This window comes from Balaenoptera physalus, assembly GCF_965194825.1.
Source record: "Balaenoptera physalus genome assembly, chromosome: 11".
Taxonomy (NCBI): Eukaryota; Metazoa; Chordata; class Mammalia; order Artiodactyla; family Balaenopteridae; genus Balaenoptera; species Balaenoptera physalus.
Genome location: NC_138896.1, coordinates 108,746,017 through 108,761,706, shown reverse-complemented (window position 1 = coordinate 108,761,706; position 15,690 = coordinate 108,746,017). Strand labels below are relative to the sequence as shown.

Below are 15,690 nucleotides of genomic sequence, written 5' to 3'. Positions count from 1 at the left end.
AAAGCTTTGAAGTTTCATTAGGTCCCATTTGTTTATATTTTCATTGCTCTAGGAGGTGGATCAAAAAAGATATTGCTGTGATTTATGTCAAAGAATGTTCTTCCTATGTTTTCCTCTAAGAGTTTTATAGTGTCCGGTCTTACATTTAGGTCTCTTATCCATTTTGAGTTTATTTTTGTGTATGGTGTTAGGGAGTGTTCTAATTTCATTCTTTTACATGTAGCTGTCCAGTTTTCCCAGCACCACTTATTGAAGAGACTGTCTTTTCTCCATTGTATATCCTTGCTGCCTTTGTCGTAGATTAGTCGACCATAGGTGTGTGGGTTTATCTCTGGGTTTTCTATCCTGTTCCATTGATCTATATTTCTGTTTTTGTGCCAGTACCATATTGTCTTGATTACTGTAGCTTTGTAATATAGTCTGAAGTCAGGGAGTCTGTTTCCTCCAGCTCCGCTTTTTTTCCCTCAAGACTGCTTTGGCTATTCGGGGTCTTTTGTGTTTCCATACAAATTTTAAGATTTTTTTGTTCTAGTTCTGTAAAAAATGCCATTGGTAATTTGATAAGGATTGCATTGAATCTGTAGATTGCTTTGGGTAGTGTATTCGTTTTCACAATATTGATTCTTCCAATCCAAGAACATGGTATATCTCTCCATCTGTTGGTATCATCTTTAATTTCTTTCATCAGTGTCTTATAGTTTTCTGCATACAGGTCTTTTGTCTCTCTAGGTAGGTTTATTCCTAGGTATTTTATTCTTTTTGTGGCAGTGGTAAATGGGAGTGTTTCCTTAATTTCTCTTTCAGATTTTTCATCATTAGTGAATAGGAATGCAAGAGATTTCTGCACGTTAATTTTGTTTCCTACAACTTTACCAAATTTATTGAATAGCTCTCATAGTTTTCTGGTGGCATCATTAGGAGTCTCTATGTATGGTATCCTGTCGTCTGCCAACAGTGACAGTTTTACTTCTTCTTTTCCAATTTGTATTCTTTTTATTTCTTTTTCTTCTCTGATTGCCATGGCTAGGACTTCCAAAACTATGTTGAATAATAGTGGTGAGAATGGACATCCTTGTCTTGTTCCTGATCTTGGAGGAAATGCTTTCAGTTTTTCACCATTGAGAATGACGTTTGCTGTGGTTTGTCATATGTGGCCTTTATTATGTTGTGGTAGGTTCCCTCTATGCCCAGTTTCTGGAGAGTTTTTATCATAAATGGGTGTTGAGTTTTGTCCAAAGCTTTTTCTGCATCTATTGAGATGATCATATGGTTTTTCTTCTTCAATTTGTTAATATGGTGTATCACACTGATTGATTTGAGTATATTGAAGAATCCTTGCATCCCTGGGATAAATCCCACTTGATCCTGGTGTATGATCCTTTAATGTGTTGTTGGATTCTGTTTGCTAGTATTTTGTTGAGGATTTTTGCATCTATATTCATCAGAGATATTGGTCTGTAATTTTCTTTTTTTGTAGTATCTTTGTCTGGTTTTGGTATCAGGGTGATAGTGGCCTCATAGAATGAGTTTGGGAGTGTTCCTTCCTCCGTAGTTTTTTGGAAGAGTTTGAGAAGGATGGGTGTTAGCTCTTCTGTAAGTGTTTGATAGAATTCACCTGTGAAGCCATCTGGTCGTGTACTTTTGTTTGTTGGAAGATTTTTTTAAAAAATTTATTTATTATTATTTATTTATTTATTATTTTATTCATTTATTTTTGGCTGCATTGGGTCTTCGTTGCTGTGTGCGGGCTTTCTCTACTTGCAGCGAGCGGGGGCTACTCTTTGTTGCAGTGCACAGGCTTCTCATTGCGGTGGCTTCTCCCATTGTGGAGCACGGGCTCTAGGCGTGCAGGCCTCAGCAGTTGCGGCATGTGGGCTCAGTAGTTGTGGCTCACGGGCTCTAGAGCACAGGCTCAGTAGTTGTGGCACACGGGCTTAGTTGCTCCGCGGCACATGGGATCTTCCCTGACCAGCGCTCAAACCCGTGTCCCCTGCATTGGCAGGTGGATTCCTAACCACTGCACCACCAGGGAAGTCCCTGTTGGAAGATTTTTAATCACGGTTTCAATTTCATTACTTGTGATTGGTCTGTTCATATTTTCTGTTTCTCCCTGGTTCAGTCTTGGAAGGTTATATCTTTCTAAGAATTTGTCCATTTTTTCCAGATTGTCCATTTTATTGGCATAGAGTTGCTTGTAGTAGTCTCTTAGGATGCTTTGTATTTCTGCGGTGTCTGTTGTAACTTCTCCTTTTTCATTTCTGATTTTATTGATTTGAGTCCTCTCCCTCTTGATGAGTCTGGCTAATGGTTTATCAATTTTGTTTATCTTCTCAAAGAACCAGCTTTGAGTTTTATTGATCTATGCTATTATTTTCTTTGTTTCTATTTCATTTATTTCCGCTCTGATCTTTATGATTTCTTTCCTTCTGCTAATTTTGGGTTTTGTTTGTTCTTCTTTCTCTAGGTCCTTTAGGTGTAAGGTTAGATTGTTTATTTGAGATTTTTCTTGTTTCTTGAGGTAGGCTTGTATAGCTGTAAACTTCCCTCTTAGAACTGCTTTTGCTGCATCCCATAGGTTTTGGATCGTCGTGTTTTCATTGTCATTTGTCTCTAGGTATTTTTTGATTTCCTCTTTGATTTCTTCAGTGATCTCTTGGTTATTTAGTAACGTATTGTTTAGCCTCCATGTGTTTGTGTTTTTTACGTTTTTTTCCCTGTAATTCATTTCTAATCTCATAGCGTTGTGGTCAGAAAAGATGCTTGATATGATTTCAGTTTTCTTAAATTTCCTGAGGCTTGATTTGTGACCCAAGATGTGATCTATCCTGGAGAATGTTCTGTGTGCAGTTGAGAAGAAAGTGTAATCTGCTGTTTTTGGATGGAATGTCCTATAAATATCAATTAAATCTATCTGGTCTATTGTGTCATTTAAAGCTTCTGTTTCCTTATTTATTTTCACTTTGGATGATCTGTCCATTGGTGTAAGTGAGGTGTTAAAGTCCCCCACTATTATTGTGTTACTGTCGATTTCCTCTTTTATAGCTGTTAGCAGTTGCCTTATGTATTGAGGTGCTCCTATGTTGGGTGCATATATATTTATAACTGTTATATCTTCTTCTTGGATTGATCCCTTGAGCATTATGTAGTGTCCTTCCTTATCTCTTGTAACATTGTTTATTTTAAAGTCTATTTTATCTGATCTGAGTATTGCTACTCCAGCTTTCTTTTGATTTCCATTTGCATGGAATATCTTTTTCCATCCCCTCACTTTCAGTCTATATGTGTCCCTAGGTCTGAAGTGGGTCTCTTGTAGACAGCATATATATGGGTCTTATTTTTGTATCCATTCAGTGAGCCTGTGTCTTTTGGTTGGAGCATTTAATCCATTCACGTTTAAGGTAATTATCGATATGTATGTTCCTATGACCATTTGCTTAATTGTTTTGGGTTTGTTTTTGTAGGTCCTTTTCTTCTCTTGTGTTCCCCACTTAGAGAAGTTCCTTTAGCATTTGTTGTAGAGCTGGTTTGGTGGTGCTGAATTTTCTTAGCTTTTGCTTGTCTGTAAAGCTTTTGATTTCTCCCTTGAATCTGAATGAGATCCTTGCCAGGTAGAGTAATCTTGGTTATAGGTTCTTCCCTTTCATCACTTTAAGCATATCATGCCACGCCCTTCTGGCTTGTAGAGTTTCTGCTAAGAAATCAGCTGTTAACCTTATGGGAGTTCCCTTGTATGTTATTTGTCATTTTTCCCTTGCTGCTTTCAGTAATTTTTCTTTGTCTTTAATTTTTGCCAATTTGATTACTATGTGTCTCGGCATGTTTCTCCTTGGTTTATCCTGTATGGGACCCTCTGTGCTTCCTGGACTTGGGTGACCATTTCCTTTCCCATGTTAGGGAAGTTTTCGACTATAATCTCTTCAAATATTTTCTTGGGTCCTTTCTCTCTCTCTTCTCCTTCTGGGACCCTTATAATGCGAATGTTGTTGCGTTTAATGTTGTCCCAGAGGTCTCTTAGACTGTCTTCTTCTTTTTTTAAAAAAATTTATTTATTTATATTTATTTTTGTCTGTGTTGGGTCTTCGTTTCTGTGCGAGGGCTTTCTCCAGTTGCGGCGAGCGGGGGCCACTCTTCATCGCAGTGTGCGGGCCTCTCACCGTTGTGGCCTCTCCCGTTGCGGAGCATAGGCTCCAGATGCGCAGGCTTAGTAGTTGTGGCTCACAGGCTTAGTCGCTCCGCAGCATGTGGGATCTTCCCAGACCAGGGCTCAAACCCGTGTCCCCTGCATTGGCAGGCAAATTCTTAACCACTGTGCCACCAGGGAAGCCCAGCTGTCTTCATTTCTTTTCATTTTTTGGTCTTTATTCTGTTGTGCAGCAGTGAATTCCACCATTCTGTCTTCCAGGTCACTTATCCGTTCTTCTGCCTCAGTTATTCTGCTATTGCTTCCTTCTAGTGTAGTTTTCATTTCAGTTATTGTATTGGTCATCTCTGTTTGTTTGTTCTTTAATTCTTCTAGGTCTTTGTTAATCATTTCTTGCATCTTCTCGATCTTTGCCTCCATTCTTATTCCGAGGTCCTGGATCATCTTCACTATCATTATTCTGAATTCTTTTTCTGGAAGGTTGCCTATCTCTCTTTTTCTGGAAGGTTGCCTATCTCCACTTCATTTAGTTGTTTTTCTGGGGTTTTATCTTGTTCCTTCATCTGGTACATAGCCCTCTGCCTTTTCATCTTGTCTGTCTTTCTGTGAATGTGGTTTTTGTTCTACAGGCTGCAGGATTGTAGTTCTTCTTGCTTCTGCTGTCAGCCCTCTGGTGCATGAGGCTATCTAAGAGGCTTGTGCAAGTTTCCTGATGAGAGGGACTGGTACATGACTCTTTTTGAATTATGTTTTTCTCAGGGTAGAGAATTGACATTTTTACATTTCGAAGTTCTCCCATCCATGATCATGGTGTATCTTTTCACCTAATTCAGCTCCTCCTTTATGACTTTTAATAGGGTTGCTTTTTTTTTTTCTTCCTCTAGATGTTGTGGATAATTCCTGTAAAAGAATTCCTGAATATTTTAGAGTTTCAGTTGCTTTTTATAAAATATATTAGTTTTTCCATCATAATTGATAATGCAAATTTGTCTGCAGACTGGCAGCCTCAGCATGACTGGGAGCTTGTTAGAAATGGGAATCTCAGGGCCACCCCAGGCTTGCTGAACCACAATCTGCATTTTATTCAGTGATTCATATGCATGTTGAAATTTGAGAAGCACTGGGTTAGAGGAATGCAATGTTATATTTTTAAAAATCTGCATACACGCTGTCCAGTAAATAGATTCTTAGATCTGGTCCCTGATTTTTCTCACTTTCATTTATTTTTCTCTTTGTGAATTTTCTAGATGTGGTACTTCAAGACCAGTCATTTCTTTGGGAGGGGCAACCACGGTGGAGATGAAGGAGTTAATTGAGAGGCCGTCATTTAGCAGCTTAACAAACTTGTTGGAAAAGCAAAAATTTCAAAGTAAGTTAGGATGGGACTTTGGAAATTTATAGTATAACTAGACCTGGAAAAGAATTATGAAATATTTCAAATTCATGGTACTTCAATAAGATTCAAATATTATTCAAAAGTAAAAACTACTACATGCAATTTTAACTTACCCGGTCCATCTCACCTCATCCGTCCATCCCATCCCATCCCATCCCATCCCATCCCATCCCATCCCATCCCATCCCGTCCCGTCCCGTCCCGTCCCATCCCATCCCATCCCATCCCATCCCATCCCATCCCATCCCATCCCATCCTTTCCCACTCCACCAATATTTCTGTGCTCCTGGTCCATGGTGTTGTGTGTATGGGAAACATGAAAATCTCTAATATTGACCAGAGACTTCCAGGTAAATAATTACACTTCTATGTGATAGATGCTGTGTAGGGTGGGTATGTGGGATGTACCAGGGTGGAGAGTCTCTCTTTGGAAGATGAGAAGCCATTTGCTTCTTATGGTGGAATGAGGGAAATGGCACTCCTGAAAGCATGTGATCTGACTGTCCGACTCCCAGCAAGGACCCTCCGGTCCCTGAGTCTACCTCCTCGTTCTTGGCCTAGATCTCCTCAGCAAGCGGTTGTGTTTCCAGTATGAGGTGGAAAAATCTAGAGCCAGGGCACTTGCTTCCCGTTTCCTATTCTTTGAGCTGTAACTGCTGCACATCATTTCCTTAGCCCTCAGTCAATCTGCTTTTCCCGGTTCTAGTCCAACCCTGAAGCTTCTGGAGTCAGGCTCCTCATTGGCGTGGGAGATGTAGGGCAGTAACGTCAGTCCTGTTTTTCAGGCCCTAAAAGACTAGGAACACCTTGCAACTCCTTCCGAGTTTTCTCTTTCCAGGTTAAACAGCCTCAGTCCCTTTTAATGTCCTTTGAGCATTTTAATGAGGTTTTCAAGCCATGCTTTTTTTTTTGAAGTAGAGAAAAGTACACAGAAAAATGTACAATGTACCCACAATTTAGGTATTAATATTTTGCCATATTTCCTTTATTTCTTTCTTGTTCCTTTTTTCTTTTCTTTCTTTCTTTCTTTTCTGTTTTTTTTTTTTTTTAAGAAATAAGAGGCTACAGATACAGTTTACGCACGCTTGGCTTCCCGTGCTTTTGAGAAGCGTACAGCCACCCTCGCCTAGAAATCGGGGTAACCCCCCCCCTTTCTCACACGTTCACACAACATTGTAGTGATTTTTGGTTTCGTGAGTTACAGAAATGACTTCACGCATGCGTATTTAACAGCAACTGGCTCTTTCTCTCGACTTTATTTCTGAGATTTATTGGTGTCAGTACATCTCAGTCCAGCCCCTTCTTCTACCTTCTGTAAAGTGCCCTGTTGGCTAGTGCCCCCTTCATCCCTGCAGGCCCCGCTGAGGGGTGTTTGAATAGTCACCAGTTTCCTGCCGTCACCAGCGCTGCGACAGTGACCGTCCTTGCGCGGGGCTCCAGCGCACGTGTAGGAGGGTCTAGGGCGCATGCCCGGCGGGGTTACGGGAGTAGGAAATGCACTGTGACCGCTCAGGGGATGCTGCAGGTTTAGGGTCCCGGTTTTACCTCTTTGCCCTCCTGACAGCAGCCCCGAGATTTCCCGCTTCTCCTCCCATGTCACCCTTGCGTAGTCAGGGGCCCAGTTCCTGATTACTGGGATTGAGAGTATCTAGAATGCTTATCTGGTCAGCACTTAGGTCATTTGCCTATTCCCATTTCTTCATTTATGTTGTTCTGTTGGGTTTAGATTTTTTTTTCTTGTTGATCCCCAAGCCTTTTTTTTTTTAAGGTCTTTTGAATAACTCTGCGTAGTTTCATGCACTGTAAACATCACAGGCTGGGGTCTGTATCTTACCCTTTCCCTTCATGTAGGGTGTCTTGTTGTGTACCCCGGGTATTCACCTCTTCCCGTCCAGTTTGTACTCTGGGTAACACTTAAGAGGCCCTTCCTCATCCAGATGGCAGTCTAGTCTCCCAAGTATTCTTCTAACGATTTTGAAGTTTTTGTTTTCCACCTTCAGTCTGCGACTCATTTTGCATATGGCATGAGGTGCCCTATAATTTCATTTGCCTCCAGATAGATAGTCAGTATCATTGATCGACTGGTCCATCTTTTCCCACTGATTTGAAATGCCACCTCCGGCCTCTGTTAAGTCTCCCTATGTGTGTGGCTCTATTTCTGGGCTTGCCCGCAATGGTCTGTTCCATTGGTCTCTCTGTCACAGAACCTATAGCTCATGGTTTTAGTTACCCACACTTATGTGTCTTATCGTCTCCTTTTTCTTCTTGATCTAAGCTGGGTGCTGAGCTGAGCATCTTATGTACCTTTGCCCACTGACTCTTCTCGATGCCCTTAGGAGGCAGGTGCTGCCCCCATTCGACAGACGGGGGCGTCGAGGCTCAGAATGGTTAAGGCGCTTTCCCTGCAGGAGGGAGAGAGCTGATTCTAGACCTTTGGTGGTCCAGCTTCAAAGCCCAACCCTCAGCGCTGCACTGCGGTTATAAGCCGACGGGGTGGAGAACTTGGGTATTGTGTGGCGCTGGTGTCGTCACAGCTGGCTCTGGGTAGTGGCGAGTGGCGGATCAGGACCCCGTAATTTCCTGCTGCGTGTAACCGACGACTGCTGTCCGTGTTGGGATGCGTCTCCCGGTTGCTGGGATAGAGCAGGGGCACAGACTCTGCCTCCAGGGAGCCCCCCAGAGCCTTCCGCATCCCTGCCGCGTGAAGCAGGCACATACAGCCTCTGGGACAGGGGCTCCTCTTAACGTTTATTCCCTTCCTCTGATTTCACAGTTAAACGGAAAGAATCAGACGCGGGGAGGAAAAGCCAGAGGAGGAGGGAGCAATCTCGCATGGAGACAGACTCCAGGCTGGCAGGCCACGGGAAGCAGGGCACCTTCGCCGTGCAGCTGGCGGTGATGCCACTCCTCGCAGGTAGCCACACCCGTTCCCAGCAGCGTCCGGTCTCCTCGTCCCGTGTGGCTAGAATGCCCGCACACAGGACACTCGCGGTGACCGAGCCCCTGCCCCGTGCTGTTAGCAGCCCCCGCCAAGTGGGCGTGTCTCCACTATACAGAGCGGGAAACGGAGGCGCAGCGAGGGGAGGCGCAGCGAGGGGAGGCGCAGCGAGGTCAAACGCGTCGGCCAGGAGGACGCAGCGAGTAAGCGAAGCCTGGCTTTGAACCTAGGTCTGATTCCAAAGTCCAAGCAAACGTGAGAATAAGAAACATCACGGTTTTGTTTGCTACATAAGATGCTCCTTTGTATAAACGCGTTCCTGCAGATTTTTACAAAGACGTCTAGCAAAGGAAATGAGGAAAGGCAACCAGTATTTATGTCCGATCATTTACTTCTCACGACCAACTCTGATCTTCCCAGGGAACTGGCGCTGGTGGTATGGGGGGTGGTCATTATTGTCACGATTTTTTCAGGGAGGAATCAAAACTCAAAGAAGTCAAGCAACTTAACCCGAGGGCACACAGCTCAGTGGCAGAACAGGGGTTTGCTTCATTTGCTTTGCAAGATCTACCACAGTTTATAAACTAAGTTTGATAAACAATAAGTAGGTATTTATTATGTCCATATGTTTAGATAATGGAAGGCTCAGAATATATTTTGGGTAAAATTATGTGACTTTGTTTTAAAAAGGGAATACGGGGGGAACCCTCTTCTTTTTCTTTTTAGAGAAAATAATTTCAAACTTATTTCACTGTGGGGTTTTTGGCCATCAGGGTGAACGAGTGCCCCCTTCTGGCCGATGTGGAGAAACTTAGGCAAACGTGGAGGGTCAGTAGAGTCCAGTGCCGGGGGTGCCAGGAAAATCCTTATTCCCACAAGCGCTTGGGTTGATGTCGATCTGTTTTGAGGAACTACTATTAACTTTTTTGTCCACACGTTTAGATGGATTTTTGAAAATTAGTTCCACCCAGAGTGAGTTTTCAGAGACTCTTACCCACTGCTGAGCCGTGTCCAGGAGGACCGGGCCTTTCACGCAGCGGCCACGTGGCCCCGCCTGGGGCAGTGACTTTGGTTCATGCTTCTTTGGTCTTGAACCCAGAAGCAACCGGTGCTCCTCCAGGCGGGTGGGCCCCGGGGGACCTGCCTGACCTGCTCCTTACTTTGCTGTGAGGGGAGGGAGACACTGAATGGTCCTGGTCTGCCCGGTGTGACCATTTCCAGCAGGTGAAGCCAAGAGGCGCCTGGGCCTCCCCTCCGTTTAACCTGTGCCGCCATGGCCCTGTACAGTGACAGTTGTTGCGAGAGTGACAAACAGACTTTGAATCCTGGCTCAGCCCTTTACCAGCAGGTCGCCTGCTTTCTCTGAGTCTCAGTTTCCTCATCTGTAAAATGGGGACAAGAACTCCCACCCCAGGGGGCTGTAGGAAGGATCACGAGAGATAATGTGTGTAAACGGCTTAGCGGGGAGCCCTGCACACAGCAGAACTCAGACCGGTTACTGGTGAGGAGGTGGCAGCTGCTTCGCCCGGACATCTGGGTGGGCTGCGTGTAGGGCCCTGGGCATGCTCCCTGGCACCGAGGCCACGGCTCGTGGTCATGACTGCAAGTGGCCATGGCTCAGCAGGCCAACTGTAGGTTTCTTTTTGCCATAAAATACAATCGCATAAGATTATTCCAAAGCTAGAATGATTATTTTTGGTCATCTTCAATTTAATTTTTTTTAAATAAATTATTTTATTGTATTTATTTTTAGCTGTGTTGGGTCGCCGTTGCTGCGCGCAGGCTTTCTCTAGTTGCGGCGAGCGGGGGCTACTCTTCTTTGCGGTGCGCGGGCCTCTCATTGTGGTGGCTTCTCTTGTTGAAGAGCACAGGCTCTAGGCATGTGGGCTTCAGTAGTTCTGGCACGTGGGTTCAGTTGTTGTGGCTTGTGGGCTCTAGAGCACAGGCTCAGTAGTTGTGGCGCATGGGCTTAGCTGCTCCACGGCATGTGGGATCTTCCCGGACCAGGGCTTGAACCCGTGTCTCCTGCATTGGCAGGCGGATTCTCAACCACTGCACCACCAGGGAAACCCCATCTTCAATTTAAGATTAGGCCACAGACTTTGCATACCTTAGTGGTAAATATTGTTGGCCAGTAAGTGTCTAGAAAGGTTCTATGTTTGGAGTGAACTCTTACATTTACTGCATAGAGGAGGGGCCACACTTTTAGCCACACAGGACTGGTTTCGACACTGGTTCCGCTGCTTATTGGCCAGGAGTCCTTGGACGATCACTTGACATCCCTGGACCTATCATGTTCAAGTCCGGCAGCTGTAGGTGCACAAACCTTGTGGTGGCCACTAGCCCTTACCTTGTTCCTTACATGGGACAGTGGTTCTCACCTTGGGCACTTATGCCCCCGGGGACCCTTGGCACTCTGTGAGGCATCTTTGGGTGTCACAAGTGGGAGTGGGACACTGCTGAATGTCCCATGATGCACAGGATGGTCCTCATGACGAATAATTATCAGTCCTCAAGTGTCAGTAGTGCTGAGGTTGAGATCCCTGCCCTGGACCATGGCTGACATCACCTGAGATTTCTGAATGATGATATGAGTAGATGTTTGCACTAGAGAGTCCTTCTAAACTGGGCAATCTTCTATGAAAAGGCTTACAAAGTTCTAGAACACAAATCAGAATTGGCTATGGTCTTAATGAGTTGGTTTATTGAAGAGAGTCACAGGGAGAAGTGGGGGGTCCCTAGGAGATGCCCATGGCCCAGGCAGACAGTGCACACCTCGGGCCCAGGACTTGTTCTGGAAGCAACTGCTCTTTCTGAGTGTGAGTGATGGGGCTCTCACATGCCCTAAAAATATATTTACCAGCATCATGAAAGAAATAGAACTGGTCTTTCTGAGCACGGACCCTGTGCTAGGAGGGCAATGTTCCTGATACCTTCCCGGACATAACCCCTCTTCATCCTCTTAACCCTAAGAAAGGTGGTATCTCTGTCCATTTTGCACACCACGAAATCGAGCCTCAAAGAGCCTCTAACTTGTTGTAGGTCACATGATGCCTAACAGTCAGATTTAGGGTTTGAAAAATCTGCTTGCAAATCTGGAGCTTTGCTCTTTTTTTTTTGGCCTTCACCAGTGTCTCTCCACCTGGTGAAATGTATGGGCCCCTTTTGCGAGAAAAGTATTCTCACAGCTGCCCACGTGCCCTGCAGTGGTCAAGTCACCCACCCTTTTCTGCAGTCGCACTGTTGCACAACTGTCACGGCAGGAGGTGTGCCAGGCTGGATTTGGCTCGAATGTACCACTTGTGTTCTACGTCAGTACCTACTCTTCCCTCCCTGGATTACAACAGTGAAAGTGACACCGCTGGGCACCAAACACAGACACTGGTGTTGTTTGTTCCTGAATGTGTTCTAGTCTAAGAGAACTGCCTGGAGAAGTGCTCCAGAGCTTTCTGCAGTGAAGGACTTGTTCCGTGTCTGCTCATAGCCACACATGGCTGCTGAGCGTGTGACGTGGGACTCATGTGATGAAGGAAGTGCCTTTTAATTAATTAATTTATTTATTGGCCATGCTGCGCGGCATGTGGGATCTTAGTTCCCTGACCAGGGATTGAACCTGTGCCCCCTGCAGTGGAAGTGCGGAGTCTTAACCACTGGACCAACAGGGAAGTCCGAAGGAAGTGCATTTTAAATTATATTTAATTTTAATTAATTTAAACATAAATATCCACATACGGCCAGTAACTATGGGACTCGCAGCGCAAGTCTGGTGGTTCTAGAATTACCTGGAGAGATTTTAAAAAATCCCAGTGTGGAGGCTACAGCCCAGACCAAGCCCATGAGACTGGGGGTGGGACCCAAGCATCATTGTTCCTGATTGTAGCCTCTAGATGATCCAGGAAATGCTTATATCACAAGGTGATCAAGATTAAATCACAAAATGAAATTCTCTTAGAGAACCTATGGGACCCCAGTTGAAAAAGTGGTGCAGACATGCTGCCTGTAGGTGTTTCCCAATTATTATGTTTTAAAGTTTTCCTCTTTTTGGTGTAATTTTGTCTTTGGCTCTCAGGTTGCCTGATCCCTTCTGTGCTGGTCTAGGGGCCGTCCTGAGTAACATCCTAACGCTGCGTGTATCTCCCCGCAGGATGGCAAACTGTCGTGAGTCGTGGCAGTGGGAGGTCGGCCAACGTCTTAGATTGTTTTTTGACCCTAAAAACAGAAGTTCCCCTCATGACTGAAGAGCAAAAGCGGGACTTAAACCCCCTGACCATAGAGGTCAAGTGTGTTTCCTGCCTTCCATCACGGTCTGTGTCCTTCAGTGAACTAGAGGTAAGAGTGAGCCAGCCCAGCTGGTTTGAGAGCTGCTTTTCCCAGCCATCTGCCCGTCGCCTGTCGCCCCTCACCCGCAGTGGCCCTGCATGAGAAGTACGATTATCAACCCCATTTCCTCATTTAGGATCTCACAGCCAGACAGTAAAGAGATTAGGTTCCTGGGATCAGGAGGTACCAAGTGTGAGGTCTCCCCTGCTGCACCACAGGGTTCTTCAGGTGCAGGTAGCGGCCCTCCGCTCACGAGGAGCCCTGTGCTTCTTTGTTCCAGCAGCGGTGCTCACCTAATGCTCACTGATTTTGAACCAGCCAGTTTAGCGCTGCTGTTTACCTTGGGAGTCCCCTGTTCCTCTCCTGGTGGGTCCCTGTCCCTGGATTCTGTGTCTTGCTCTTGCTTTGTTTCCTCTTTGATTTTGCTGGAGCACATCCTCCTGTAGCTTTCTGAGAAGAGGTTAATGGGAGATACTTGTTTTATGATCTCCTATGTCTGAAAATATCCTTATTCTACCCTTATACTTGATTGATAGTTAGGGTATAGAATTCCAGGTTAAAAAATCATTTTCCTTCAGTTTAAAAAAAATTTTTATTGGAGTATAGTTGATTTACCATGTTGTGTTAGTTTCAGGTACACAGTAAAGTGAATCAGTTATGCATATACACTTATCCACCCTTTTTACATTCTTTTCCTATATAGATCATTACAGAGTATTGAGTAGAATTTCCTGTGCTATACAGTAGCTCCTTGTTAGTTATCTATTTTATATATAGTGGTGTGATCTCCCAATGCCAATCTCCCAATTTATCCCTCCCCCCTCTCCCCTGGTAACCATAAGTTTGTTTTCTACATCTGTGACTCTATTTCTGTTTTGTAAATAAGTTCATTTGTACCATTTTTTTAGATTCCACATATAAGCAATATCGTATGATATTTGTCCTCTGTCTGACTTACTTCACTTAGTAGGATAATTTCTAGGTCCATCCATGTTGCTGCAAATGGCATTATTTCATTCTGTTTAATGGCTGAGTAATATTCCATTGTGTACATGTACCACAACTTCTTTATCCACTCCTGGATAAATTATCCATCCATCGATGGACAATTAGTTTTCTTCCATGTCCTAGCTGTTGTAAGCAGAGCTGCAGTGAACACTGGGGTACATGTATCTTTTTTTCTTTATGTATATAAATTTATTTATTTATTTATTTTTGGCTGCATTGGGTCTTCATTGCTGCACGCGGGCTTTTCTCTAGTTGCGGCAAGCGGGGGTTATTCTTCATTGCAGTGTGCAGGCTTCTCATTGCGGTGGCTTCTCTTGTTGCGGAGCATGGGCTCTAGGTGCATGGGCTTCAGTAGCTGTGGCACGCGGGCTCAGTAGTTGTGGCTTGTGGGCTCTAGAGCGCAGGCTCAGTAGTTGTGACGCACGGACTTAGTTGCTCCACGGCATGTGAGATCTTCCCGGACCAGGGCTTGAACCCATGTCCCCTGCATTGGCAGGTGGATTCTTAACCACTGTGCCACCGGGGAAGCCCCATGTATCTGTTTGAATTACGGTTTTCTCCAGATATATGCCCAGTAGTGGGATTACTGGGTCATATGGTAGCTTTATTTTTAGTTTTTTAAGGAACCTCCATACTGTTCTTCATAGTGGCTGCACCAATTTATATTCTCACCACCAGTGTAGGAGGGTTCCCTTTTCTCCACACCCTTTCCAGCATTTATTGTTTGCAGATTTTTTTGATGATGGCCATTCTGACTGGTGTGAGGTGATACCTCATTGTATTTTTGATTTGCATTTCTCTGATAATTAGAGATGTTGAACATCTTTTCACGTGCTTTTTGGCCATCTGTATGTATTCTTTTTTTTTGTAATATTTATTTATTTATTTAATTTATGGCTGTGTTGGGTCTTCGTTTCTGTGCGAGGGCTTTCTCTAGTTGTGGCAAGCGGGGGCCGCTCTTCATCACGGTGCGCAGGCCTCTCACTATCGCGGCCTCTCTTGTTGCGGAGCACAGGCTCCAGACGCACAGGCTCAGTAGCTGTGGCTCACGGGCCTAGTTGCTCCACGGCATGTGGGATCTTCCCAGACCAGGGCTCGAACCCGTGTCCCCTGCATTGGCAGGCAGATTCTCAACCACTGCGCCACCAGGGAAGCCCTGTATGTATTCTTTAGAGAATTGTCTGTTTGCATCTTCTGTCCATTTCTTAATTGGGTTGTTGGTTTTTTTGATATTGAGCTGCATGAGCTGTTTGCATATTTTGGAGATTAATCCTTTGTTGGTCTTTTCGTTTGCAAATATTTTCTCCCATTCTGTGGGTTGTCTTCTTGTTTTGTTTTTGGTTCCCTTTGCTGTGCAAAAGCTTTTAAGTTTAATTAGGCTCCATTTGTTTATTTTTTTGTTTTCATTTTCATTACTCTAGGAGGTGGATCCAAAAAGATATTGCTGCAATTTATGTCAGAGAGTGTTCTGCCTATGTTTTCCTCTAAGAGTTTAATAGTATCCGGTCTTACATTTAGGTCTTTAATCCATTTTGAGTTTATTTTTGTGTATGGTGTTAAGGAGTGTTCAAATTTCATTCTTTTACATGTAGTTGTCCAGTTTTTCCAGCACCACTTATTGAAGAGACTGTTTTTTCTCCATTTTATATCCTTGCTTCCTTTGTCACAGATTAGGTGACCATAGGTGCATGGGTTTATTTCTGGGCTTTCTATCCTGTTCCATTAATCTCTGTGTCTGTTTTTGTGCCAGTACCATACTGTTTTGATTACTGTAGCTTTGTAGTATAGTCTGAAGTCAGGGCATGTGATTCCTCCAGCTCTGTTTTTCTTTCTCAAGATTGCTTTGGCTATTTGGGGTGTTTTGTGTTTCGATACAAATTTAAAAAT

At 44.3% G+C, this 15,690-nt stretch overlaps 1 protein-coding gene across 4 annotated transcripts in view; it reads left to right on the top strand.

Annotated features, from left to right (window-relative positions):
* The window catches only part of CFAP92 (cilia and flagella associated protein 92 (putative)), a gene marked incomplete at its 3' end in the record, with an annotated part of 103,926 nt that overhangs the window by 46,944 nt on the left and 41,292 nt on the right, over positions 1-15,690 (top strand). For all 4 annotated transcript variants that reach the window (XM_082413934.1, XM_082413933.1, XM_082413931.1 and 1 more), the window contains 3 exons: positions 5,389-5,510; positions 8,311-8,451; positions 12,620-12,804. In XM_082413934.1, the coding sequence (XP_082270060.1) occupies positions 5,389-5,510; positions 8,311-8,451; positions 12,620-12,804 (448 nt within the window). The remainder of the gene's footprint in view (positions 1-5,388; positions 5,511-8,310; positions 8,452-12,619; positions 12,805-15,690) is intronic.